Raw genomic sequence first — 27,942 nt, forward strand, 5'->3', positions numbered from 1 at the left:
TGCCATTTAATGACTGGGATTCTGTAACCTACCTCTCTTTGGATGATTGCATATTTAAAATAGCCTAAGTGATATGAAATGGTTAACAGATTAATCTAAATTTCTTAAAAAACACAGACAACAGGGGGGTGAGGGCATGAGTGGGGTGAAGGGAGGTAATGTGGGGATAAGGACACATATGTAATAACTTAATCAATTAAAAAAAGAAAAGAAAAAAGAGGAATTACAAATGTATATAAAATAAAAAAAAAAACAAAGTTCTCTGGCTTTTTTAGTTTTAACTAATTAAAAAAAATTAAACTACATATTACTTTTAATAATGAATAACTACCAGAATTGTCAAGGGGCAAAAATAAAATCTTTGATGTTTTAGAGAACCTTACTTCGCTTGTTAATAACAATGCCACTAATATTTCTAATTGAATTTCCTGCTTAAGCCAAGTGCAATGATTAGTGTGCGTTTTCAAATTTTACAATATATTTATCCTGTAAGTCCATGGAAATGTCGAATGGCCAAATGGCCAAATTCACTGAGCTGAAGTCTGAACTCAGGCCTGCTTGACACCAGGAGCACCTCTTAAATGCTGGGCTTTGATTTTGCTTAAACATGACAGTATTAACATTTATTAGCCATCAAAGATATCTTACTACTATTTCCACTGGAGTTAAATCAGATGTATGTTGGTTATTTTCTCTGGAATTGTGCAAAATTGGAGAAACGGGCACTTAAAATGAAACATAAGGCCTAAAATTATTAAAACATCATTGCCCTAGCTCTCCAGAAAAGCAATGAATAAATTTGTATTAATTACAATATGCCTACCTTAATGCTTTCTGAAGCTCCACTAGGAAAAGAGATCCCTCATCATTTTCTGTCTTACACTGAGGAATACAATGCCTGTAACGCTGTTTAAACAGCTGCACTGCTCTCCCGAGAAGTGGGTGGATTTCAGTCACAGAAGAAATAGTTCCAGAATTATAAAACAATTTGTAATGCCTTAAGGTTTTTGCACTACATAAATGTAAAATAATATTATTAGTTCTTGCAATCATCATTTCACCATTCATACTTGAAGTGATATTTCCACAAATCAGGCAAAGTGCGAATTCTGTCATAGTAAAACATTTATTCGTTAAAGTGATATAGATTATTCAAGATTCTACAGTCTTAAATCATGGATGGCAATGTAACATGGATTGATACAGAACTCGATGCCCAATATAGGCTTATTTCTTTCCTTCTTTTTAAAAAAAATAATTGTGGACCAGAAGAAAAACAATTTGGTTTTAAAAGAGATGAACAGTGATCTGATGGAGCCAGTTGCACCGGCATCAGAAACTTCTGCTTCAGCTCCTGTGGACAATTTCTTCTAGGACATGAGTTCAACAATTAGCCTTTGTAAATGAAACTTTTTTTTGAATTTTATCCAGTAAAAATATCAGTGGCAACATTTTTTTCAGGAGAGAGAAGTGGTGCTCTTCAGATTAACTCCAGCCTCTGAAATGAAAGGAAAAAATATAAAAGAAAAGAAACAAATAACTGATGATCATCGTGCTAGAAATCCAGAACTTACTGAACTGTCAGAACTCAGGCAGGAGTGCCTTGCTGTAATGCAAGACACTCCTCTGAAAACAGCCTAGACATGCACATTAGCACTTAAGATATTGCTTGGTCATTCAAATTGGTGGATATATAAAATAATTTGATTTAAAAAAAATCTAAATGTTTTTAGCCTAAATCACTATGCAAGTCAAAGCCAAATTGTGAAATGGAATTTTCCTTTGCTTTGATTTTTCACATGTACATTCTCAAGATAAAAATACATAATGATTTTATTCATTAATGTGTAGTATCTAAGTTATAATAAATATTTATACTGGTTTTTAAAACATGAACGTATTGCATAAAATTTGTTCATTACATCTAAAACCTAAGTGATCTCTACCTTTTAAATATATTCTGCTGGGAGTTTAGTATAATATTTAAATTTTATAAAATTTAATTATAAATTTAATGATGGTAAAGACAATTATACATATTCAATAATTAGTTCCTCACCAACAGGACAAATACAATAAATGTGCAAACTGACACTAATTCACCAGCAAAGTTAGTAGTTAATGTGATTTTAAAACAAATAATATAAAAACCATTATTAAAATATCTAAATATATTAATGTGTCACATATAATATATACTTCTATAATAAATTTATAATAATAATATACTATAAATATGTTTTTTTCTATGTTCTGAGCACTTAGTACTTAATACTACATTTAAGATTTGTCCAGAAAGTCTATGCTTGATCAAAATGGAAAGTAATTTTTGAGAACTATACAATTTCATACATATAAAATAAAATTAATTTTTCTTTCCCATTCAAAAACAACCACATATTTAGGGGTTATAAATATATGGCACAAATAAATCATGAAATATAGTTTCTTAGTTATCTACTAAATATTCTATATCAGAATGCTGATGTAGAATCTACTTGGATAACTTGGTGATAAAATTATTAAAGTATATTATGATTATTTAGATTATTTGATAAAAGTAGGCAAGGTACTGAAATATATTGAAGAAAATATATTTCAACCACTTGGTAATCTAAGTAAGTGTAATTAATGTTGGAACAAACTAAGTTTTAAAATTATTGATCAAAGAATTTATACAATGTTGGAGGACTATTAATAGATAAGAGATGTATATCCTCTTTGTAATAAATAATTGCCATGGAAATAACTGAAATATAAGTATCAGTTATCATACTTTACCTGGAAGATTATTTTTAAAAATGCAAAATAACTAAATTACAATGGGATATATCTATATTTCTCTCTGTTGGGTTTATAGCATAGCTTATTTTGATGAAATTGGATCTCAACAGGATTTTTTTGGTATACCTAATATGTTCCTTTTAATAGAAAAAATATATAATTCCATTATGCCAAAGTTAAAGTTTCAGAAAGTAGCTACATATAGAAGAAGAATATAGTGGCTAGCATAACTAGTTTGACTTTGTAAATAGTAAAAGTTTATTTTAATACCAAAAATTACAGAATAGCAAAGTTTATTTTAATATCAAAAATTACAAGAGCATGAGAAAGAGATAAACAAAATAAATTGTAATAATTATGTCAAACTTTTATAAGAAGTAAAAATGATGGATGAGGGGTAGATTCAGGGTGTTTCAGTAATGGCCCTCACATCACAGTTAAAGGGTATCATGTACAACATGGTGGATAGTCTTATTAATAGTACAAAGAAAAGAGCAAATTAAAGCTACCTCAACATTAAGAGTTGGAAAAATGTCCTGATGTTGAATGGATTGTGAGAAAATGCTGTTGCTGCCCTTACTCAAACATAATTAAGAGCTATGAAAGATTTTTATCTTATATAGTTCTAATATCTATAAAAGAATGAAATGGTTTCTAAAGGTCAGGACTGACACAAGGGTTTACTTTTTTTCTGATTTTTCTGTAATGTTCAAATAAATATGTCAAAAGTGTGCTTTAATTATTATAAAAATAGATGTTTTCTATATAAGGGCCTATATAATATTGTTATTTTGAAAAATTAACTTGAAAAATTAACTTGAATGTTGGTCATTTTTCCTTGAGGGGGGAAAATAAAACCATTGGAGAGATATCTGGCTCATATACACACATTTGCTGTGCTGTATAGCTCTGATTTCCTTTGTTTTCCTGTGTTTTCACATAGTTATTTAGATATTGCTGTTTATTTATAATCAAAATTACTTTTTATTCATTTATATATTACTAGAGGCCCAGTGCACAAAATTCATGCACTGTACCTTCTTCCCTCTTTGTACCTTCCTATTAGAGCTTGATGTTCTATTAGGGACTGTGGTGTAATCAATTTAAAATTGTTGCCTTGGAAACATTTTTATATATTAAAAAAAGAACATGGGTTTATTGCTTACTTTTATTTTCTATTTACAAAAAGAGTAGACCAGCTGTGAGCACAGCTGGAATCTCTGCCAGCTCTCCTTCTCCCTTCAGTCACACGCAGAAAGTCCTGCTGACATGTGAAAGGCCAGGAGATGACTCAGAGCACACAGGCCACGGTCTCCTCAGAGGGGCATCACCGTATGGTTGTGCTGACAGTTGTAGGGACTGCAGGCCCGCTACAGCAGAAACCACTGACCAAGTAGCAAGATTAATTATTCTGAGGTCATATGGTGACTTAAATCTGATAATAGAATGTAGCAAGGAGTTGCGTAACAAGTGAATGATGTATTGCCACTAAATGTTGTTAAAACAATTCTTTGTGCGTGATTTTTTTTCTAATGCTTGTAGACAGCAAAAAGAATTAGACAACATGGAAAGAAAATTTTCATGACATGATGACATAGTCATTCATTTCATAAAATAAACTAAAAAGAGTCTTAACAAAATATTTTTTAAAAGGTGACATATTTCACATATACTAGTAGACATTCATTATGTAAACTTAATACAAAACACACATACCTACCAGTACACATGCATTTACTGCATGTGCAAATAAAGAATCACTGAAATATTATTAGTGTCTGTGTCTAGGTGTTGGACTATGATGGATTTATATTTACTTCTTAATGATACTTTTTGAAGTTTCTATAATTAATACTCGTTACTTTAGGACAAAAATGTCATTATTATAAATCTTACTTATCATATTGGCAAACCCTGTGCTATCTCTGGTAGTACACAGACTTTAAATTCTTTAAATTTGACTTATAAGAATGTAGTAAATACATAAATAAACCCAATAATATGAATGTCTGGGATTCAGACTGATTTCCTGCTTCCAAATCTTGATAGAACATTTAGCATCATTCTGGACCGTGCTTCTGATGGATTAACCATTTAGCTCCTTACACCTTTCAAACGATATCTTAACTTTCAGGACAGCTAGATGTCCAAAGTTACATGATAAATGAACTTTTTAATAAAATCAAACCAAAAAAGGAAGGGAAGAAGCCAGGGGAAAGAGGGAGACAGAGAAGAGAGGGGTTAAGATTGAGAAGGGGAAGAGGGGTGGTGGTACCACAGTGCACCTTCAGGCGGGTCAGTTCAGTACACAAAACAGAACATAAAATACGTGGCAGATGCTGTGCTATTGATTGTTTCTAGTGAGCCATCTGCTTTTTTTTTTTTCTCCCAACACAGGAATGGAATCCTAAATTCAGTAAAGAAAAACATTTTGTTTGATTTGGAGATGTAATGTTTTAGGAGTAACCTTCAATGATTGTCCAAGTTATTGCAAAATGTAAAAAAGAAAACCAAGATCTTATTTTTATTACCAAGAAATAAATCAATGGCCTCTTTTAGAACTTGTAAAAGCAGGAGATTTTTCCTGTGCCAAACTTTAAGCAAATGGCTGATGATTCCAGCTGTTTGAACAGATTGCTAAAGTGCTATTCTGCTCTGGAAACACACTTTCTAATCCAATTAAAATGCAGGAATCAAATCCTCATTTGAAACCTAAAAAAATAAAAGCACACCAAGAAGAGTAATTTGTTGCTGACAAAAGGATTCCATGAATATTTCATGGGTTGTCTTTTTCTCCATTTTAGAGCAGCTTCACTCATTTTAGATAAGAGAGAAGCACTCCTGCTCCTCCATTTAATGAACTGTAAAGTATCATCAACTCCTCTTCGGATGTGGATGTCAAGGAGAGGGGTGAACAGATTCTTATTAAGCCACTGTCTTCCCACTGGGAAATATTTTTAAATGCTCATTATATCATGCATGACTCCAGCACTGACTCAGTCATATCAGTGTTCCCTCTATTCTTACAGCATGAGTCAGAAATGTTCACTTAGCCAGAAATATGTAAATTTAGGAATTGGAAATGCACTTAACTGAACTGAACTTCATTCTTTACTGTTGACCTTAGGTTGTAATTGAAATTTCAATAAGGTACATAAGCTGGCAAAACAAAACTTTAAAGTTCATTTATAAAAGAATATACCCATTTAAAGAGCTGATGTGTGTGACAGATAAGAATCTCACCTGTGTTTCCTGGACAATCTGGTCAACATTAGACAGCAAAGCATCTGGGAATAAAATTTCCAATATCAGGAACAATTCATTTTTGAGAAACAGACACTAAAACACTTTTCACTGAAATCTTGATAAGATTCCTCTTAACAAAGATTTATCCACACTTTTTTTTTTTTAACTTACCAGTTCTTGGATTAATTGCAATGGACTTTTATAATTTTCTATGGCTACTTCTTGATACATAATACTATAAAGGTAGAATTTTTAAGAATATTACTCTAGTTCCTAAAATGAGTCATTATCAATATGGAATACACTTTTCCTGCAAGAACTTCAATAAGAGAATAAGGCTTCTATTCATTTTCCCTGCTGAAAGTTAACATATCAACTACAGAGTGCATTTAATTAATATGAAAGATATGTCAAGGAAAAACAAAATTCAAAGGAGAAAATATAATTTCACAATATTCACCACACAGAGTTTAAAATAATCATTTGCAATATAAGCCATTATTCATTAACCCCACAAATAGCATGTTTTACCGTGTACCCATTTATCCTTATATGAAACAGTAATGTTCTAAATACAAACATCCTCAAATGTCCGTATGTATATAATAATTGGCTATAAATGTTTAATACCATTAAGTAGCCATGTATAGCACACATTTTATTTCTTTGCAAAAATATCATTTAAAGCAATTACTTCTACTGGTCATTAAGAAGGGACACATGATAAAGAAAATTTAGGTATCTCAGGAAAGTCATTCTCAGGGTTCAAAGGTCAGTGTGATGAGAATAGTACGAAATACTTTCTCACAAAACTCCAGCGCAAACATCCATATAAATTTACAATGACCTCTGGAGATTAACTTTTACATCTCTAGATTATTGAAAGCAATATTAAGACATATCCACATTACACAGAAGAAAATGATTAGGAAATTGCGTTATGGCAGAGCCAACATAGTATCTTATATAAAAAAAAACTAATATGCAAATCAGCCGAAAGGCTGAATGACAGGTCACTATGATGCGCACTGACCACCAGGAGGCAGACGCTCAACACAGGAGCTTCCCCCTAGTGGTCAGTGCACTCCCACAGGAACAATATCAGGAACAATATCAGGAACAATTCATTTTTGAGAAACAGACCCTAAAACACTTTTCACTGAAATCTTGATAAGATTGCTCTTAACAAAGATTTATCCACACTTTTTTTTTTTTTTAACTTACCAGTTCTTGGATTAATTGCAATGGACTTTATAATTCTCTATGGCTACTTCTTGATACATAATACTATAAAGGTAGAATTTTTTTTTTTAAATATATTTTATTGATTTTTTACAGAGAGAAAGGGAGAGAGATAGAGAGTTAGAAACATCGATGAGAGAGAAACATCGATCAGCTGCCTCCTGTACATCTCCTACTGGGGATGTGCCCGCAACCCAGGTACATGCCCTTGACCGGAATCGAACCTGGGACCTTTCAGTCCGCAGGCCGACGCTCTATCCACTGAGCCAAACCGGTTTCAGCAAGGTAGAATTTTTAACAATATTACTCTAGTTCCTAAAATGAGTCATTATCAATATGGAATACACTTTTCCTGCAAGAACTTCAATAAGAGAATAAGGCCAGAAGCTAGGCTCATGGCTGGTGAGTGCAGCAACAGTGGTGGGAGCCTCTTCCGCCTCTGCAGCAGCACTAAGGAGCAGTGAGCTGAGCAGTAAGGAGCAGTGACGAGGCAGGCAGTAAGGAGAAAGGGGTCCCAGACTGCAAGAGGGATGTCTGCCTGCTTGCTTAGGACATCCCCTGAGGGCTCTTGGACTGCAAGAGGGCACAGGCTGGGCTGAGAGACTCTTCACCCAGTGCATGAATTTAGTGCACTGGGCCTCTAGTTTGTAATATTTGATAAAATTGTGAAGTTTTAACATTACCTTATCTAGGTAATTTCCTACTTAAATATGCACCCAGTAACAAACTGCTACTTCCTACATCCCACTTCATATAGTACCACATTTTTAGGATAACTCAATTGCAATAATATGTTTATCATTCTTTCTACAGTGAGTGATCCCCTGTACTGATACAAGAAGGATAGTTTCTATTGCAAAACAACAACAACAAGCCAAGCACGCACACACCAAAAACGACCTAAAAGAAAAAAACAAAAGACAAAACAGATTTTATTTATAATCCCAGCATTATTAATCTAGGATGAGAGGGAAGTGATTGAGTAATCTGAGAGACTTTTCTGCTTCCAAATCTTGATAGAACATTTATTTAGGTGTAAAAATCCAGGCATTAAATTTGGTTTATTTTCTCTTTTATCCAATGAAATTTTAAAAATGAGACATTTCTTATCCATAACTGTAACTCAACTAACATTTAACTCACAAACATAATAAGATAAATTATTATTGTCATTATTATTATTATTATCATCATTAACTGAGGAAGAGAAGAAAACTATGCCTTTCTCATCTAATCCACCTCTATGTGAAGTCCTTTCCCCCAAACACTTCACACATAGGCACCACCACATCCAGTTAACGTAGAAATACTACTGGACTCTCCCTGAGACCGAAGAAAAGGCTTTGCAAGGAAAAAGGAGTAGATAGTCTTCATTCTGTCTGATCTAATGGAACATTGCCTTTTTAGCATTATAGAATGCAATTTGAATTCGATCACACTGAGAAGAGAATGGGCTCATACCTGCAGTCTTTGTTGAAAAACGTTCCATTTACCTTAGCAATTGTATGTACAATAAGCTGTTTTATGTTTCTGGAATTTTGTTAGCTAGTGGTATTTTTTTAAAAAAATATATTTTATTGATTTTTTACAGAGAGGAAGGGAGAGAGATAGTTAGAAACATCGATGAGAGAGAAACATCGATCAGCTGCCTCCTGCACATCTCCTACTGGGGATGTGCCCGCAACCCAGGTACATGCCCTTGACCGGAATCGAACCTGGGACCTTTCAGTCCGCAGGCCGACCCTCTATCCACTGAGCCAAACCGGTTCCGGCTAGCTAGTGGTATTTTAATGATTGTTTTTAAGTTTATTATTGTGAATAAACAGGGGTGAAACACTAAAATTTAGGAAATGAAAGTCAATTGATGTCAATGTTCTGATAATAGTTCTATTATTTTTTTTTAGCTTTATAAATGAAACAGTTTTCCTTCATTATTAATACAAGCAAATAAACTAAATTAAAATCTAGTTTGCAAGTAAGAATTTTATGAGTGCTTAAAAATACAGTAGAAAATACTTGACAAAAAAAGATAAATGGAATATGTTTACCTTAAACAAATTCCTTAAATTCTTGTGGAGAAAATATGTATTATTCTGTAGTGGTCTTGTTATGTTTTTAGATGGTGTACAATAGTCCTACAACTTATATTCTAAAATTTTTTAGTAAAAGATATATGTATAAAGCAGCTGTAATCAACTGCCTGAAAACATAAAATAGGTTATTGTGACCTCAAGTTTACTAACTACATTTAATGAAAAACAAAACAAAAACAGAACAGAAAATAAACTGGCCACAATGAGGGTGTTAACAGTATCTAATTTAAATTATTGCATTTATTGTACTTCTGTATTAATCTATTTTAGATTTAAAATAAATAATATTGTCCAAAACAAATTTTGTTGTTTTTTTTAGAATTTTGAGGCAACTTTTTAAAAATAATATATTTTATTGATTTTTTTACAGAGAGGGATGGAGAGGGATAGAAGAGTTAGAAACATCGATGAGAGAGAAACATCGATCAGCTGCCTTCTGCACATCCCCTATTGGGAATGCACCCACAACCAAGGTACATGCCCTTGACTGGAATCGAACCTGGACCCTTCAGTCTGCAGACCGCCGCTCTATCCACTGAGCCAAATCGGTTAGGGCTTGAGGCAACTGTTAATGCTTCATTATCCCTTTATGACACTCAGATATTATATTTGCTTTTTAAAAAGGTCTACTTTCTACTTTAATAGGATTTTGACATTTTCAAATTGGAAACAATTATTCAAAATAAACAAAAAACAGCAAAGGAATACATATAATTTAAAATTCTTGAAGTAAATCACTGTAAATGTATTACTGTTAATATATTTTACTATTGAACAAGCTGAAATCATAGCATAAAATGGCTAAAAATAAAAAAATTATGAACAAGGAACCAAAAACCATATATATAACCTATACATAATCAACACCACCAAATAGCAAACCATATGTTTTGGGTCAAATACATACATACATACAAACAAACATACATGGCTGGTTAAATAAGGAATGCAAGAAATGACAAAGGAAAGCAACAAGAAAGAGACAAAGAACTTCCTGCTGATAGTAATATAATATAATATCTGAACCACAAATCTCTCCACTGTGCTCATTAACAAAAGATGTTATTACTGTAACTCCCTTACTTATCTATCCACTCATTCATGCACCAGAGTCATTACTGTGTTTCAGATTTTATACCAGGTGCCTTTAATCAATCTCAGCATTCCCATAGATTTATTTTTTAGTTACTTTGCACTGAAGCTACCATGAGCAAATGTTTTCCTTATACTTAAAAACAAACAGACAAAAAAAATTTGATCTTCTTGATAGGCCAATCTTTTGTTAATCTCTCAAAATACAAACATTTGGAAAGAAGGGAACACAGGACTTTTTATCACTTCTAAGAACAAGTGGTCAAGCCTTTGGTTAATACACCCTGAAAAGTCTTGAAAAAGTAATAGAAATTTAAATAAATTCAATAGCATTAATAAAACAATGAATTTCACCTGGCTAGATATTAAAGATTTCCAAATGTTTATGAGAAATAAAAATATTTAATTAAAGTTTCATTAGAAACATAAGCAGGAAATAGATTTAAAAACACACACACAGACAACTGGAAAATACAAAATACATGAATCAGTAGCTTGGAGTAAATATGCTAAGCTTCTGCCTATGTTGCCTATGATTTCAGAGCCAACTTGTTCACAATCTTAATAATGCCAGAAATTCCTTCTTTGGGGGTTCATTTATTTAAGTCTCAAAAGCTTTTCTATATTCATGATTTTTAAATATTATGTAGGTAAAAACTGGAAAGGAATAAAATAATATACTTTTCTCAACCAGCACCGCCTAAGAATTAAGTAACTCATGGTACATGAAAATGTTTAGTTGGGATTAGAGCATTATTACAGAAAGACAAATATCATATGATCTAATTTATATGTGTAATCTACAAAATAAAACAAAATGAAACCCAAGCTCATTGATACAGAGAATGGATTTGGTGGTTGTCGGAGAGGGGGGAGGGGGTGTTGAGAGGGGAGGGAGGGCAAAATGGATGAAGGAAGTCAAGAGGTACCAACTTCCAGCTATACTAGTAAACTAAATAAGTCGTGGGGATGTAATGCACAGCATGGTGAATATGGTTAATAACACTGTGTGTATATTTGAAAGCTGCTAAGATAGTGTGTTTTAGATGTACTCATCACAAGAAAAAAAGAATTCTGTAGTAACTCTGTGTGGTGATGGATGTTAGATTGTTGTGATGATAATTTCACAATATATACAGATATGGAATCATTATGTTAATACCTGAAACTAATATAATGTTGTATGTCAATTATACCACAATTTAAAAAAGAAAAGCGTGTGTATCAACATCAGTTAAAAATAAATAAAAGTACTTAGTTGGTATTAGAGCATTATGACAAAAATAGTGCTGAAAATACACATAGTGTTTTTGATTTTATAAACTACTACAACACGTGATTTTTTTTATTCTTCATAAGAGCTATGTAGCTGACACATGCGTGCTGATTTGATTTTAGAAATTGTGAAAGGCAAACGTCAGAAGCAGGGCAGAGAAGGCACTTAGGAAACATCCAAGCCAATAAAAGCCCATTAGACAATTATGTTCAAGACTGGCCTGGAAAGTAATCTCTAACTGCTTTCATCTTGCCCTCTTTTGAATGTCATCACAATGAGTCGTGTGTGATAAGAAGCACTTCTGTAAAGTTAAAATTAACTGAAATTTTTATATATGCCTCTAACAGAAGGAAATTAAACTAATGATTGACATTCCTCAGCTGTGCTTTAAATAGTATTTCAAGTGACATGAGTTAATAAAGGCTTATTATATTATGATTAATTTTTTTTCTGCAAGGTTCCCACATGAACCTTATTTTCAAAACAAAACCAAAAATGAAAAACCCTTAATGTTAACCCTCATTTACCAATTTATATATATAAAAGCCTAAGTAAACAGTTACCAGCCAACTGTTCAACCGTCAGACCAGTAGCTATGACACAGTGAACAACAGGGGAAAGACGCTCAACACAGGAGCTGCCGAGCTGCGGTGACTTGGCAGCTGCAGTTCTCAGGTGACACACCCAGAACCAGAGAGAAAGGAACCCGATTCCGGGGTGTGTCACCTGAGAACCGCCCTCTTACAATCCAGGACCCCTCAGGGAATGTTGGAGAGCCAGTTTTGGCCTGTTCCCCAAAGGCTAGGCCGAGGGATCCCACCTGTGCATGAATTCATGCACTGGGCCTCTAGTCTTTAATAAGAGACCATCATCTTAGTGTATAATGTTGTAAGGTTTTCAACAAGTTGATAGAAACATTTATCTGTAGACCTTGATTTCAATGAATATAGAAAACATCACATTAACAAGAAGCATTATTATTGCCTGACTAAATTCTTTTTTTTTAAGCAGTAAGATTTCTAATTACATTTCATCTCAGGTTTTTGTTAAAATAATAAGTGAATTTACTCTAAAAGTTAAACATTCAATTCAGAATCACAGTGCAGGAAGGAAAAATGAAACCACTATCTGGTTAATGAGCGATGACTTTATATTGTTTATAAATGTAATAAGAAATTCATTTAAAGTTTTTTAAATTACCTGGTAATAAAAATAAACATCCCTCTGATAAAGGCAGTCTTGTATTTTTGTCTCCCTTTTTAACTTACATCAAGAAAAATATAAAACTCATTCATTTAGCAAATGTGTATTAAATGTAATGAAAACACTTTCATATTCCTAGGTAGATGCATATAAAATTGTGGCATATAATTTAAAATTGAACTGTATATTTTTATAAATGGAAAATCAATTGCATTTTTTTTCTGCTTCCCACTGAAAAAGTATGTCCTGGATGAAAAATATCACGGAACCATTAAGGCATCAGAACCAAAAATGTTTTTCAGAAGGGTACTTATTTTAACACTTGTCTGGATATGCTTATTTAATATTTTATTTTAAATAACATAACAACACAAAGTTGTTCTCTACAATATTTGTCTAAAAACAAACACTATTGTTATTGAGAGAAATAGACAATATATTCACTGGAAAATACCAATTATTCATAGGTGGTCCTTTTAAGACTGGAGGAGAAATATCATTAGTTATGCAAGACTTTAGTTTTCCTATGACAACTTTCATTTTGTGATTTGCTATTGCAGAACCTGGAAGCCAGTTCTTTTTGGGAAAGGCACTGCTACTATGTCATACTTTTTTCCTATTCATATATATATTTCTGTATCCTAGAAGGTTTATACACCTTGGTTCTATTAGCCATGTGTCAGAGAAACAGGACTGAAATTTCAAATTCCAACTTCCTATGTGAGTTCTCAAAATAAATTTTTCATTAAAAAAACAAACAGGCTACACAGTGCTTTCCAATACACACTCAGGATTTGAAAGAGTTGTTCTTCCACTACACCCATCAGAAATGTTGGGCTGAATTAACATCACATTCATAGACATGCTTCTTTTAGAGAATAGTTCACATGCGTTCGGGGAATTAATACAATAGTATTCCTTTAATTCTCCATTCAGGGAGTCCCTGTGCCTTGCTCTGGACCTCTCAGCGGGCAAAGTGAGAAACTTACTTGGCTTTGAATGTGCTCTTTTAGATGTGGGCCCCTCTGTGACAGAATCAGGAGGTCGACGAGCTAACTGCAATGCAGTTGAGTTGTTCCTGTTAGTGTTTTGGGACTCAACATTTGTGACAGCTTCATTCTGTGGTTCGGTACCTGGCTTTGTGCCTGTCTTTCTTTTCTGCTTTTGGGACACAGAAGTGCTTGAAGTCCAGGTAGGAGGCAAAGCAGAGGTAGTGGTAGAGGAGTCCTGACTTGAACAAACTTCTGAAGATTGTATCACACTGTCACTGGCAACTTTACAACATGGAGCATTCTCTTCATGCCCCACAGCTTGCTTGGACATGGACTGGGGCAGCGTTACACTGCAGCCTTGCATTTGAGCCCCATTCGTTTGCGAGTAGACATTGCTGACCTTGGTGACCTTGTGTTGGCCATTGTTGTTACAAACCTTATACCGGATCATTAGAATGATGATGAAAACCAGCACGGATGCTACAATTATGCCACCAATAATAATAATCATGGTGCCTCCCAGAAATTGGGACTGCATGAAGTGGCACCGCACGTAATCCTGTTCCGTAGTAAACTGGATGCAACCCACGACTCTTGTGGCAGTGAGGGAAGTGATGCCGTCGTCATATATTGCCAAGACACACAGGTCATACATAGTTCCAGCAGCCAGGTTATTGACAAGAAAAGTTTTGCTCGTAGGAGGTATCATTCTGAGGGACAATGGAATTTGTGTTAATATTGAAAAGAAAAACATATATACACACAGAGTCATTATGACTTCAGCTGTTTCATTTCAGCACTCATTAAGATAAGCCCAATAATAACAGACATGAAATATGGGGAAATGATCTAATCTTATCCGGGTTAAAATGGCTAAAAGTTAATGTTGTATTCTGCACCATGTCTTTGAAGAGCTTATCAATGACATTGCTTGGAAAAGCAGAAGTCCAAATAAAAGCCACTGCTGAGAAATAACTTATGACAAATTGCTTTTGAAAGGTGTGACTGTGACATTATCAGGCTGCTAAGCAAATCCATTTAGCACTTACAACACCTCTGTGACTAAAAGCCAATTTGAAGGAAGGGAAAACACTGACAGTCACATTAGAAACCAGAATGGAAATGCATTTTGAAGTGTTTATTTTCCAAATCAGTTAAAAGCTGCTATGGAATGGCACCCAATAAAACTATCTTTAATAACTACGATCATTACCAACATTAAAATATTTTTAGAAATCTCACCCATCTCTTAATCCTTCAACACTTGGTTCCCTGTATGTTTTTATCTGAATATGAGGTTGATGAAAATGTATGAGTGATATCCTATAAACATGAACAGGGCAAGGCTTTTACCAGAGCATAAATCCCTTGACCTCTCCATTATGGGATGATGGAGTTACTTTCAAAACAGTTTCTAAAATTTGATGAGTCTATAGATATCTCTGAATCCATTGCATTACAAAAGTCTTCTGTGGAAGACTTTTCCACTAACTCAGTAGTAACTTACACTCTGACCAAAACTTACATTTAATGTGGGGGAAAAAAGGCTTACAACTATCTTTTCCTAAAAGAGAATTTTGGAAAAACTTGGCAATACCAACATGTTATACAACCTAAGCAATGCTGTCTAACTGTACCAGGAAACTCTTAGGCCAGAGTGTGAATTTGTAATTGAAATCACCCCCATTTAGCGAGTGCTAATAAATAACAGGCATTACTAAGCATTTTATATCCACTATAATTAAATTTTTACAATGACTGTATGAGGCAGGCATTATCACAATTTTACACATGATAAACATTTGGGACCGGATTTCAAGGCATTTCCTTAAATAGAACTTATTTGTCATGGCAGGGTTAAAATCTCGGAATTTAGAAAATAGAAACTAACCTATTTCACAGAGTTAATGTTTAAAACATATAGAATGTGTAGTAGCTACCGGAAGGCAAGGGGATAGAGGTGGATGCTTGTCTTCACTGGGTTGAATAACTCATAGCTCGGGTGAAGAGCTGAGTATAACAAAGACCCAAACTACTTTCCATTAACATACATGAACCATAGTCTGTAACCCATAAATTTATCAATAAGAGAAATATTAGAAACCATTTACTCTAATCTCTTCCTTTTAAAGATGAGGAAATGAAAACTCAACCGGGGAGAACCTTGCCCAGGATTGATCACATGGCTAGCTGGGCTAGTTTTGTTTTTCCTACCAGCTTATGCTCACTTTAAAAAACTTATCTCATTTCCATACATGAGTGAAAACCAAATTATCTTCAAGAATTCACATAGGTATAAAAGAACTGAGTTGATCTGATTTCACAAAAGATATATTTCAAAGCCATGATTTTGCATCATTTCCCAGGATTAATAAAAATCTATCATGAGTGAAATTATATGGAGGGATAAAAAGGTATATTTCCAACTGAAAATTGGACAAGATGTGACTATAAATCAATGAGGCTGAACTTTAGAAAAACATACCAGAAATTCTTTAGTCAGATGCAAATTCTCTCCATCAATGTCCTTACAGGAGATTAAATATGTATGTTCAGTGATACTCTCACTGCTCAAAATATTTATAAAGTTTCCCTTTGGAACTGTCTTAAGAACCAGTGTATATGAGACAACACACATACATACACATAAGTCAATCACTCAAAATATCAGTCTCATTATTTTATAGTTACATCCTATTTTTGACCAAAAATGGCAATACCCATCTTGATCACCCACCTTATTCATAAGACTTGGCTCCAAATGGCTTTTGCTTGTTTCCAAAATTCAAATTCACCCTCAAAAGACGATGATTTGCCACCACTGAGGATGTTCAAAATAGTATGACGGAGGTTCTACAGATAATTCCAAAGGTGCTTTGAGCAGTGGCAGCATCATTGGGGTAATGGTATAGCCTCCCAACATGACTTCCTTGAAGGAAAGAACACTCATATGGATATGTAAGTTCTGGTATGTTTTTGACTTTTTAAAATAAATCAGTCTTGTTCTCTGATAGTCACATCTCTTAGAGGAGGGGGGAAAAGTCAGCATAATATTAGATATAAATCTGAACTCTCTAAAAATAACACCATTCAAAATAGTTTCCCACATGAATTCATCTTTCACAAGCCTCACATTTTAAGCCTTACACTTAAAAATGAAGTAATATAATTACAATATAGTGTAGCACTGACGTTTAAAAATATCAGCGTGCCATAAGAAGCCCTACACTACGATGCATGACAAGTAAACAAATTTGCTTAATTTTCCTTACCTGTAAACGAGGGTGTCATCGTAAGTACCATTGTACTGGATTTGAAACATACGTATTCCAGGAATATTTCTTTGAAAATTAAATTTAAGTAATGCCGTAGATGATGTTGCTTCTGCCACCACAATTTTATCTTGACTCATCTTGGTATCACCATTGCTAGTGCTTGCATTAGAGCCTGACTTAGTAGAAGTTGAAATATCTGAAGAACCAGGGTCAGGCTCGTGGATGTGGTTTGTACTGTTCAGTAAGTGAGGGAGCTTAATTATGTGAAGATCCACTGTTTGTGTGGCTTCCCCTGCAGGATTGGAAGCAATGCAGGTAAAAGCACCTGTGTCCTTTACAGTTGTTATCATGATGTCAAGTGTTCCATTATCATACACCAGAGATCTTGTTGCATTTGAAATCAGCTTCCCTTCAGGAGAAATCCAGTGAATTGCAGGTTCGGGGTCTCCCCTGGCTTTGCACCTCAGGGTTGCCCTTTGACCCTCCAGGACTCTCATCTCATGTGTATGGCGAGTAATGAGAGGAGGCTCACACAAAAACTCTTCCTCGGGAACTGACCAAAAATAGCGACCAGTTAAAAGTGCTGGAGAAGCGCAGGTCTCTAGGTCGTCTTCTCTGGACAGACGCCTCAACCACAACAATTCACAATTGCAATGCAAAGGGTTTCCACCAAAGCTTAATGCAAAAGTAGACGGGTTTATGATTCCTGAGGTCACGAGTACCTGAGCTCGCTGAAAGAGAGGGTCAGGCGGTAGCTTCTGCAATTTATTTGACGTTACGTCTAGCCGAGTCATCTTGTGCAAGTGGGAGAAAGTCCCCTTAGGAATGTTATCAATCATATTGTGATCCAAACTAAGGGTGTGCAAGCTAACCATCTTCTCAACAGCATCCCAAGGAATTGTTTCTAAATTATTATAGGACAGATCCAGCTCCTCAAGGGCAAAGACATCATCAAATGCTGTAGATGAAATTAAAGTCAGCTGATTGTTGTTCAGTATCAAATGGTGGAGATTGGAAAGCCCACTGAACATATCATTTGTAATTTTAGTCAATCTGTTGCTATTCAAATGCAATGCCCTCAGATTTCGTAAGTCAGCAAAAGCATGCGGTGTAATAAAACTTATTGTATTCCTGGATAGAGTCAGGTCCACCAAGCTGGTCATATTGGCAAAATCTTTCCTCTTAATGTTTGTAACAAAATTGTCTGCCAAGCGCAGTTCCACAGTTCTTCTGTCAATGTTTGGTGGAACAAATAAAAGCCCTTTCTTGGCACAAAGGGTTGCAAGATTAGGAGACAAAATCTGACAGACACAACGCTTTGGACAGATCTGAGCTCTCACTGCTATGCCAATGAAAAACAGATAAAAAAGGAATTTTTCCATTGTAGATCAGATTTAAGAGCCTGTAAGGAAAGACAAAATGTACAGTTAGCATTTAATCATTTCACCAAGTTTGTTTTCCTACTAGAATAATCTTTTTTTAATCCAAATTGAAACAGAAACAATTTATTAATTTATTTATTTAACAAATAAGTATGAAATATCTACTCTGGACCTGAGGATATTATGGACACTAAAATAAAAATATACCATTCACGGCCTCATGGGATTTACAATCAAATGGGGAAAAGAAGTCAATAGATTACTATAATTCTGTAAATTAAGTGTTATTTTTAAAATATGGTCAGGGTACTCCCTGGATGCACACAAAGAGGTATTTAGCCCAAATTGTAGGGTAGGAGTTCTGGAAAACATCCCTTAGACCCCAAAAGATATAAGTTCAAAAGCTTAGACATATTTAAGGATTTGCAAGTATTTCAATTTACTGGCCTGGGTAGAAACAATAAGAGACAATATTTGTTATTGTTAACCTTGTGACATTACTAGTATATTTGAAAATAATTAATTGTTATTAAATTTTATTCATCTTTATGAGTTACATTAAACATAGCACAGTCTTTACATTCTAACAGTCATACAAAATCTTATTCTCAAAAATAGAAATGCTGAAAATTTACCACAAATTCTCTGAGCTTCTATAATATTAGAAAATTTTATTTGCTATAAATATGTATTTTTGAAGATAATTTTTGAAGATAAGTTATCAAAATACTTGGCAGTGAGTCCAAAAAGGTGTCATATTCCATTTTATTTTTCTTAAAATCTTAATTAACTTACATTTACCCAAATTTAATTTAAAAGAACCTGATGCTTTCATTTTCAAGTTTGATCTTAAGTATTTGCTCTTGAAATTAATGCTCAAAACCAAAAACATATTAATACATATAATTAAAAATTCTCTCATAATTTACTAGTACATGTAGTTTTACAAGCCAAGAGGGAAGGTAGATGGAGAAATCACTCAAATTTTTAATTGAAAAAATATGAAATAAGGAGTTATTCTAGAAATAATGCACCTGGTTTTCCAAAATAAAACATATATTGTTATAGGTTCAATTTACTTTATGCCTATTTTATGCCATATTAAATGTGGTTGCAATAAGTAAGGATTGTCATTTTTAACAAATGAAATAGAGTCATGCTCTAGGTTCAAGACAGAATGACTAGTACTAAGGTAGCCTTTCCAAAATAAGCAGCAAAAAAAGTACAAAAATATATTAAACTATAGTTTTCAGACATCAGAAAAGAAGAAGAACAAAACTGTGTTCCTTGAGATAAGTGAATTAAGAAAAAGAAAACCCCATTATTGCTCCTGGAGACACTTTCTAAACCACAGCACAGAAGGGAAAACAAGGCAAAACATCAACGGTCTTAATGAATTGAGGAAACAGAGACTGGAGGGCAGAGAATCTTCAGTGGCTTGAATGTATAAGGCAGAGTAGCAGAAAGGCAAGTGTCTGGAACTCCAGTAATCTCTAAATAGAGACAGGAGAGTAAGTACTAGCCAAAATGAAACATTGATTAAAAAGAAACATAGAAATAAAATTGAACAAAGACTCAGTGGCCTGTGAGAAGTCAAACATACATATAATTGCATTATCAGAAGAAGGCTGTAAGGTCAAAATATATTTGAAGAAATAATGGCAAAATTTGTGATTTAAAAAACCAAAGCAACCCCTAAATCTAAGCTCAAAGTAATAAAGACCACACCAACACACATGACAATTATACTGAAAAAAAGAAAAAAATAATATTAAAAGCAGTCACATAAATAAGACACATCACAAGAAGATAAGGTGAACAAAATAAAAATGATGGCTGACTCCTCACTGACTTCCCTTAGGAAGATGGAAGATGATAAAAAAAAAAAATATTTCTAAAGTGCTTCAAGAAAAAGGAAGGCCTGTCAACTTGGCTGTGGATTTAACCATTCATAAAAGATCAAAGTAAAATAAAGATATTTTGGGAGAAACAAATGGAAAGATTCATCACCAGAAGAATTGAACTATAAAAAATATAAAAGAATTCCATTCAGTCTGAAAAAAAATTATATCAGATGGAATCTTTAATTTTTATAAATGTATGAAAAACAACATAAATGGTATATCTGTGGATAAGTATAAAATATTTTTGTGTTTTTTAATGTATATAAATAGTACTTCTGGCATAAATTTTAAAAGTTACAAAAACCATCATTCTCACCCTAACCACCACATTAGCTGGATAAGCTACAAATCATATGTATTTTTAAAAATAGCATCATAATGCTGAGGATGCAAATAAACTTAAAAGAACTATATTCCAGGAAGCGAATCCTCTATGAAAGGGGAGAGATTCATGGATGTTCTCCCATTTTCCCCACCAACAGAAGGCACATTGGAGGGCCCACCAACATTCTCCTTCAGTAACATGTGATGCTGACTATTCTGGATCATATGAACTTTAGATTCATTTGTCAACATCCATAAAACAATTTTTGAGTTTTAAGAACTTTTTGTATGGTAAGTCCTTTATCAGATATGTCTTTGTAAGTACAGTAATTTCTTCCAGTCTCTGGCTTAGGATTGTTATCTTCTGGAACAACTGTAAATAGACCTAGTCACATGGTGGCGAGGTTTAGAGTAAGGGCAAGTGTATATAGTCCTATGATTAGGTCTCAGTGTTTTAGTGAGCCAATGCCTCTGGACTGTGGTGCATGTACACAATGGAATACCACGCAGTGGGGAAAAAAGAAGGAATTCTTATCACTTGCAACATCATGGATGGGCCTGAAGTATTATGCTAAGTGAATTAAGCCAATCAGAGAAAGATAAGTATCACATGATCTCACTCATATGTGCAATCTAATAAGCAAAATGAAGTGATGAATAAATAGGTCCAAGACATAGAACTATGAACAGACTGATGAATTTCAGAGGGAATGTAGGGTTGGAAGGGTTGGGGGGGTGAGATTAATGGGGGAATTTATACGCATATATGCATAGCCCATGGACACAGACAATAGTGTGGCAAAGGCTTCCGAGGGGCAGGTGCAGGGAAGAAGGAGTCAATTAGAAAACAAACAAACAAACAAAAAACAAAGGGGACATCTGTAATACTTTCCATGGTTAAGATTAAGAAGAAACCACAAAATAAAAACACAAGTGTTCCTGTGTTCCACTCCCCTTCTCCCTAGGTAAGACAGGATGGCTACAGTGAGCTGGAGTCAGCCTTTCCCTCCTGCAAGGCTAGAGCTGGCTGGGATTGAGATTTTTCCTCCCCAGGTCAGTTAGGCTCAGATAATACCACAGCAGTTAAGCACTGCTTTCTCTGAGTGGCCAGATTATTATGAGCATCCCACAGTACTTTGTTGGGCCACCTTTTGCCTTCAATACTGCAGCGATTCTTCTTGGCATTGACTCCACGAGATGTTGAAAGGTGATGTGAGGAATCTGACACCATGCCTGATGAATAGCACTGTCCAGTTTTGTGAGATTTGATGGTTGTGGAACCAGGTGCCTGAAGGCTCTTTTAACTTCGTCCCACAAATGCTCAATTGGATTAAGATCTGGTGATTGTGGGGGCCACCTGAGCAAGGTAAAGTCTCCCTCATGTTCTTGAAACCACTCCTGCACAATATGAGCACCATGGCATGGTGCATTGTCTTGTTGGAAGAAGCCATCTCATGATAGGATGAACCTGATCAGCAATGATACTTAGGTATGTTGTGCTATTCAGATGTTGTTCCACATGAATTAAAGGGCCCAAATCATGCCAGGAAAACATGCCCCAAACCATAGCACTGCCCCCACCAGCTTGAAGGCTTGCACTCATGCATGTGGGGTGCATGCTTTCATGCTGTTTCCGCCAAATTCTCACTCTGCCATCTGCATGATGCAACTGGAAACGTGATTCATCGTGCCACGTGACTTTTTTCCAATGCTCGACTGTCCAATCCTTGTGTTCCTCTGCGAATTGGAGACGTTTTATCTTGGTAACTGCAGACAGCAAAGGTGTTTGAATAGGCCTTCGGCTTCCATATCCCATATGATGCAGTGTATGGCTAATTTGCCTACAAACGTCAGGTGGTCATAACAATCTGGCCACTCACGTTCAAATATATCCCACGTTCAAAGGCTGTTAAATTGCATTGTTTACCCATATCTTCAGAAAAAAACCCACTTCTACTGTTGTGGTAAACAACCTACTTCCCTATTTATATAATGGTCTGGCCCTCTAGCAACTTCAGCGCGAAATTCCAGCTAATTTGCCTACAAACGTCAGGTGGTCATAATAATCTGGCTACTCAGTGTACTTTGTTTCCCCCGAAGACAAGCATTGCTAAGAAGTAGAGAGCTCTAACATAAGGATTTCTTTCCTTTTCCCTGCTGGAAGCAGGAGCAGATATTTCTCAAATATTTGCTGTGGGAATTTGGTGGAGCTCCTGGACGTAAATCTCAAAATATTGTGGGCCCTTCCCTTATTGCTGGGCTCCCCTGAAGTTTTTAACCCCGATGTGTGTGCACTGCGTCTCCAGCAATTCTTCATAACAGCTGAGGTCCCCCTACTTTGCCACGGTTGCTGCAGGGTTTGCTGCTCTGTCTTTGCCCCAGTTAGCTGGGGCTCGCTGCATTTGCCCTCTGCCTTCCCAATGTGGGGCAATGGCTAGCCTGTGTCTTCCCTCTCTTATGGGCCCAAGGAGAGTTTGCTTATTTTTCAATCTGCTCAGTATTTTTTACTGTTGTTATAAGGGAGTGTGCCGGGAGCCGGTCCATGCTTGCTGTTTCAAGGGACCTGGCATATATGGCATACTGTTCTTGAAATGTTTGTTCACCTTCTTGGCACTATGTGTTTTAACCAAGGTCTCCTAGAAAGGTTGTTTCCCCAAGTAGGAATTTTTCCCTGAAGTCAGGGAGGGAATAAAACCCCTTAACTAAGTGCCAGGCGGGTAATTAATCACTTTAACTACAAACAATCATGCTTAAGCTGCATAATCTTTACTCCCTGGAATGGAGATAAGAAACGCCCTAACCTTTGTAATAGAGATTGATAGGATTGAATCAACTGGTATAAATACAGTTGTAAGAAGACAGAAAGAGACAGAATTTAGAACACAGAACTCAGGGGACAGAATTCAGAAGACAGAACCTACACAGAACCTACAGACAGAAGAACTTCGCTGGAGAGAACATGGCAAAAGATCCTGGACTGAACCTGACTACAGAAATTGGCAAGAGAACCTGACTAGAACCTGGTGACAGAACCTGGCTGGAGAACCTAGCGAGGGAACATGGCTACATAACCTGGCTGGAGATCCTAAGCAGAACCTCTCTGGAGATCCAGACCAGAACTTGGCTGGAGATCCTGGCTGGAGATCCTGGCTAGGCTGCTGATCAACTGAACACTGTCTCCGTGTCCTTCCTTCTTCGCCGACTCCGTCTACGCCTTTGGGAACCCCTGGACCTGCTGGGGTTGGACCCCGGCAGGAGTGGCAACATCCAAGCTCCTTAACATGTAGGACTAGAAACCAGAATTTTAACGGATTTTTAAGAACCACATGGAGGCTGGTATGAGAAAATAAATCCTGAAGAACCCCAAACCAAGGCAAGAAAGTGTTTTACCCATATTTCATTCTTATTTCTCTTCATTGAGTCATGGGGATCTTACTTGGAAAGTACAGGTATGGGAAGAAAACATAGACAGATATTCTATATTTGTGAGTAAAAAAGAATCAGAGATGAAAAGGAAAATTAAATTGAATCCTCCAAGCAAACCAGAGTTTCATCTTTGGAAGAATGGATAAGAAGCAGAGGCCTGAAAGAAAAATTTCAGTCACTCAGGACTTTCTGCTATAAAACACTGAAAGAGGGCACAAAGAGCTCAGTTCCTTTCCTCCTATCCAGGTATTTCTGACTTTCAACCACAGAATACCTGGGGTGGCACTGGAGAGGTGACAACATTTTCCTAGAAAATATTACTACCTTCATGTAATGTATAGAAGCTCAGTTCTAGCCAAAACAAAGACATTTAGGGGTGAGCTTAGAGATCAAACCGATGTCATTGGCCACCAAAACAGCTGCCTGCTGTGCTGTCATATAGGGTGAGGTTTCCAATAGTTTAGACATCACATGGTTCATCTGTAAAACAAAGATTTCCAAAACCACTCCCCTGCTAAGATCCCATGTCTGAATAAACAGGAAATCCCTAACCAGGCTCTCCAAACATTTGAAGCTGTGGTGAACTGCATCACAACATTACTATAAGAAATTATAGACTGAGCTTAACCTGCAGCACATAGAGACTCAGCCCTCGCTCTAGTAGACTGAAAGAAGAAACACCCCATCTTTTAAAAAAGTAAATATTTATTTCATTCTCTACTGGGTCTTTAGTATAAAATATGCTGCATAAAGTAAGAAATCACACACACACACACAAAATGAGAAAGCAAGAAAAAGTGGCTAACATTCCAAAAAGGAAATGGTCAATAAAAACAGACCAATAGACATCCCAGATGTTAAAATTGTCACAGCAAATTAAAATAATTACTTAAAAATGCTGAAGTGTCTGATGGAAAAGGTAGACAACTTGCATGATGTGATGGGTAATACTAGCAGAGACTTAGAAACAGTTATAAAAATTGAAATGGTTTTGAAGAAACCATTAGATATACTTAAGAGAATACTGAGCTCAGCAGAAGAAAGTATCAATGAGTGTAGATTGATAGAAAAAAATCTCAACTCCAAAACATGAGGGTAAAACTGAAAGAAGAGCACATAAAGTCTGAGATCTGAAGGAAAATATCAGAATGTTTTACATAATCATAATTGGAATCCCAGAGAAAAAGGAAACAGTGAATGGAGTAAAAGAAATATTATAAAGTAATAATGGTTGAAAAATTTCCAGAACTGATAAAGTTAATGTCTAAAAATGCCAATAAACTCCAAGCAGTATAAACACAAAATAATCATACCTAAACACATAAGAGTCAATTGCTGAAAAAAAAAAAATAGAAAGAGAAAAATTATAAAGGGAGCAGAGCACAAAGATATTACATACAGGAGAATAATTATATGAACTATAATTGAATTATCATAAAAAATGAAGGCCAAAAGAAAAAATATTTTTAAATATAAAGTTAAATAAAACAACCTTTCTCAACCTTGAATTTCATATTTAATGAAAATATCCTTCATAATGAACATAAAACAAAAATGATTACATGTAGAAAAAGCTAAGAGAAATTAATCTCAGATTTTATTTATTTATTTATTTATTTTTTACAGAGAGGAGGGGAGAGGGATAGCGAGCTAGAAACATCGATAAGAGAGAAACATTGATCAGCTGACTCCTGCACGCCCCCTACTGGGGATGTGCCCGCAACCAAGGTACATGCCCTTAACCAGAATGGAACCTGGGACCCTTCAGTCTGCAGGCCGACGCTCTATCTATTGAGCCAAACCGGTTAGGGCTTAGTCTCAGATATTATCTCTAAGATATAATGGAAGAAGTTCGCGGGAAAGAAAAAAGAGAAAAAAATCAACCACTGAGAAAATATAAAATCAAAGAAAAGATGGTAGACTTAATCCCAATGATATCCATAATTACTTTAAAACAATTTCAATAAAAATTTAAAAGTAAAGATTATTAGTCTGCCCAAAATTGCAGAGGGGCCCATTCGTACAGCATTAAAAAACACAATTTAAAAATGAAAATACAGACTATTGAAAGTCAAAGGATATTAAAGATATATCATGAAATAGCATAAAAAGGTTGGCATGGCTAAATTATTATCAAACAGAGTGGAAGAAAGGAACGACTGTACCAGAGATAAACATTGGCATTTCATAAAGAAAAAGATCAGTTCACCAAGAAAATACGAAAACACTAAAAGTGCATGCCCTTAATATTAGAGCTTCAAAATAGACAAAACATGTAAGGACTAAATGGAATAATTCGTTAAAATCCACAATTACAACTGGAGACATAAATTATTTCTCAGTAATCCTATATAATAAAAGCCTAATATGCTAAGTGTCAGGTCAGCTGGTCAACCAATCAAAACATAATATGCTAATGATATGCTAAGGCTGCTCAACTGCTCGCTATGACGTGCACTGACCACCAGTTGGCAGATGCTCTGACTGGTAGGTTAGTTTGCTGCTGGGGTCAAGTCAATCGGGACTGAGAGAGAAGGACTGGACACACCCTGGAGCCCTCCTCCTCCCTCCCCAGCTGGCCAATCTCCTGTGTCCTTCCTTGGCACTGATGGTGCACCGGTGGGGTCCCTCGGCCTGGCCTGTGCCCTCTCCCAATCTGGGACCCTCGGGGGATGTCAGAGAGCTGGTTTCAGCCCAATACCGCAGGCCAGGCCAAGGGACCCCACTGGTGCATGAATTCGTGCCCCAGGCCTCTAGTTAATAGAATAAGATGACAAAATAAAAAGAGCAGTAGCTATAAATGATTTGAATGCAATAACACTATAAACCAACTTGACTTCATTTACAATTATGGAACACTAGAGGCCTGGTGCATGAGATTCATACACTTGGGGGGTTCCCTCAGCCCAGCCTGCACCCTCTCACAGTCTGGGACCCCTCGGGGGATGTCCGCCTGCCAGCTTAGGATCGGGCCTAATCCGGCAGTCAGACATCCCTCTCTTAGTCCGGGGCTCTAGCAGTCTGGGATCCCTCGCTCCTTACCGCCTGCCTGTAGTGGAGGCAGGAGAGGCTCCTGCCACCGCCACTGCCACCGCTGCTGCACTTGCCAGCCATGAGCCTGGCTTACTGCTCCTTAGTGCTGCCTCAGAGGCAGGAGAGGCTCCTGCCACTGCTGCTGGGGTTGCCAGCTGTGAGCCCAGCTTCTGGCTGAGCGGTGCTCTCCCTGTGGGAGCACATTGACCACCAGTGGGCAGCTCCTGCATTGAGCATCTGCCTCCTGGTGGTCAGTGCGCGTCATAGCAACTGGTTGTTCCACCGTTTGGTCAATTTGCATATTATGCTTCTATTATATAGATAAGCAGGTGCTCATGGAACAGTTACCAAGATAGTCTATTTAAAAGACCTTAATTCTCAAAATATATAAAATGATTTAATTCAACTAAACATATTAACTGATCACTTGGTATTTCATTACAAATCAATAAAAATAAAATATCTAGGAATTTCTAACATGTTAGCAAATTAAAAAGTATAATGACCAAAAACACCACAAAGGAATATAATCAATATTCTGAAGATAAATTATTGAAATAAGAGTGGAAATCAATGAAATTGAAATGAGACAAAGGTAGAAAAATACACAAGTGTAAATCAGTTTTCAAAAATGATTGCTAAAATTGATCTATACTCTGCAAGACATATA

The 27,942-nt window shown here is 35.7% G+C and overlaps 1 protein-coding gene across 2 annotated transcripts in view; it reads right to left on the minus strand.

Moving 5' to 3' along the window:
- Positions 1-1,113: 1,113 nt before the first annotated feature.
- Positions 1,114-27,942, minus strand: part of LRFN5 (leucine rich repeat and fibronectin type III domain containing 5) — a 308,108-nt gene continuing 281,279 nt past the window's right edge. Inside the window, exons 3-6 of one of the 2 annotated variants that reach the window (XM_059659451.1) lie at positions 17,201-18,605; positions 13,926-14,638; positions 6,028-6,071; positions 1,114-1,498 (exon numbers count right to left, since the gene is read on the minus strand). In XM_059659451.1, the coding sequence (XP_059515434.1) occupies positions 1,481-1,498; positions 6,028-6,071; positions 13,926-14,638; positions 17,201-18,585 (2,160 nt within the window). In that variant the 5' untranslated portion in view covers positions 18,586-18,605 and the 3' untranslated portion in view covers positions 1,114-1,480. Of the gene's footprint in view, positions 1,499-6,027; positions 6,072-13,698; positions 14,639-17,200; positions 18,606-27,942 lie in introns of those variants that run through there. The other variant, XM_059659443.1, reaches the window with a different exon arrangement.

Source organism: Myotis daubentonii, chromosome 1, assembly GCF_963259705.1.
Source record: "Myotis daubentonii chromosome 1, mMyoDau2.1, whole genome shotgun sequence".
Classification (NCBI taxonomy): Eukaryota; Metazoa; Chordata; class Mammalia; order Chiroptera; family Vespertilionidae; genus Myotis; species Myotis daubentonii.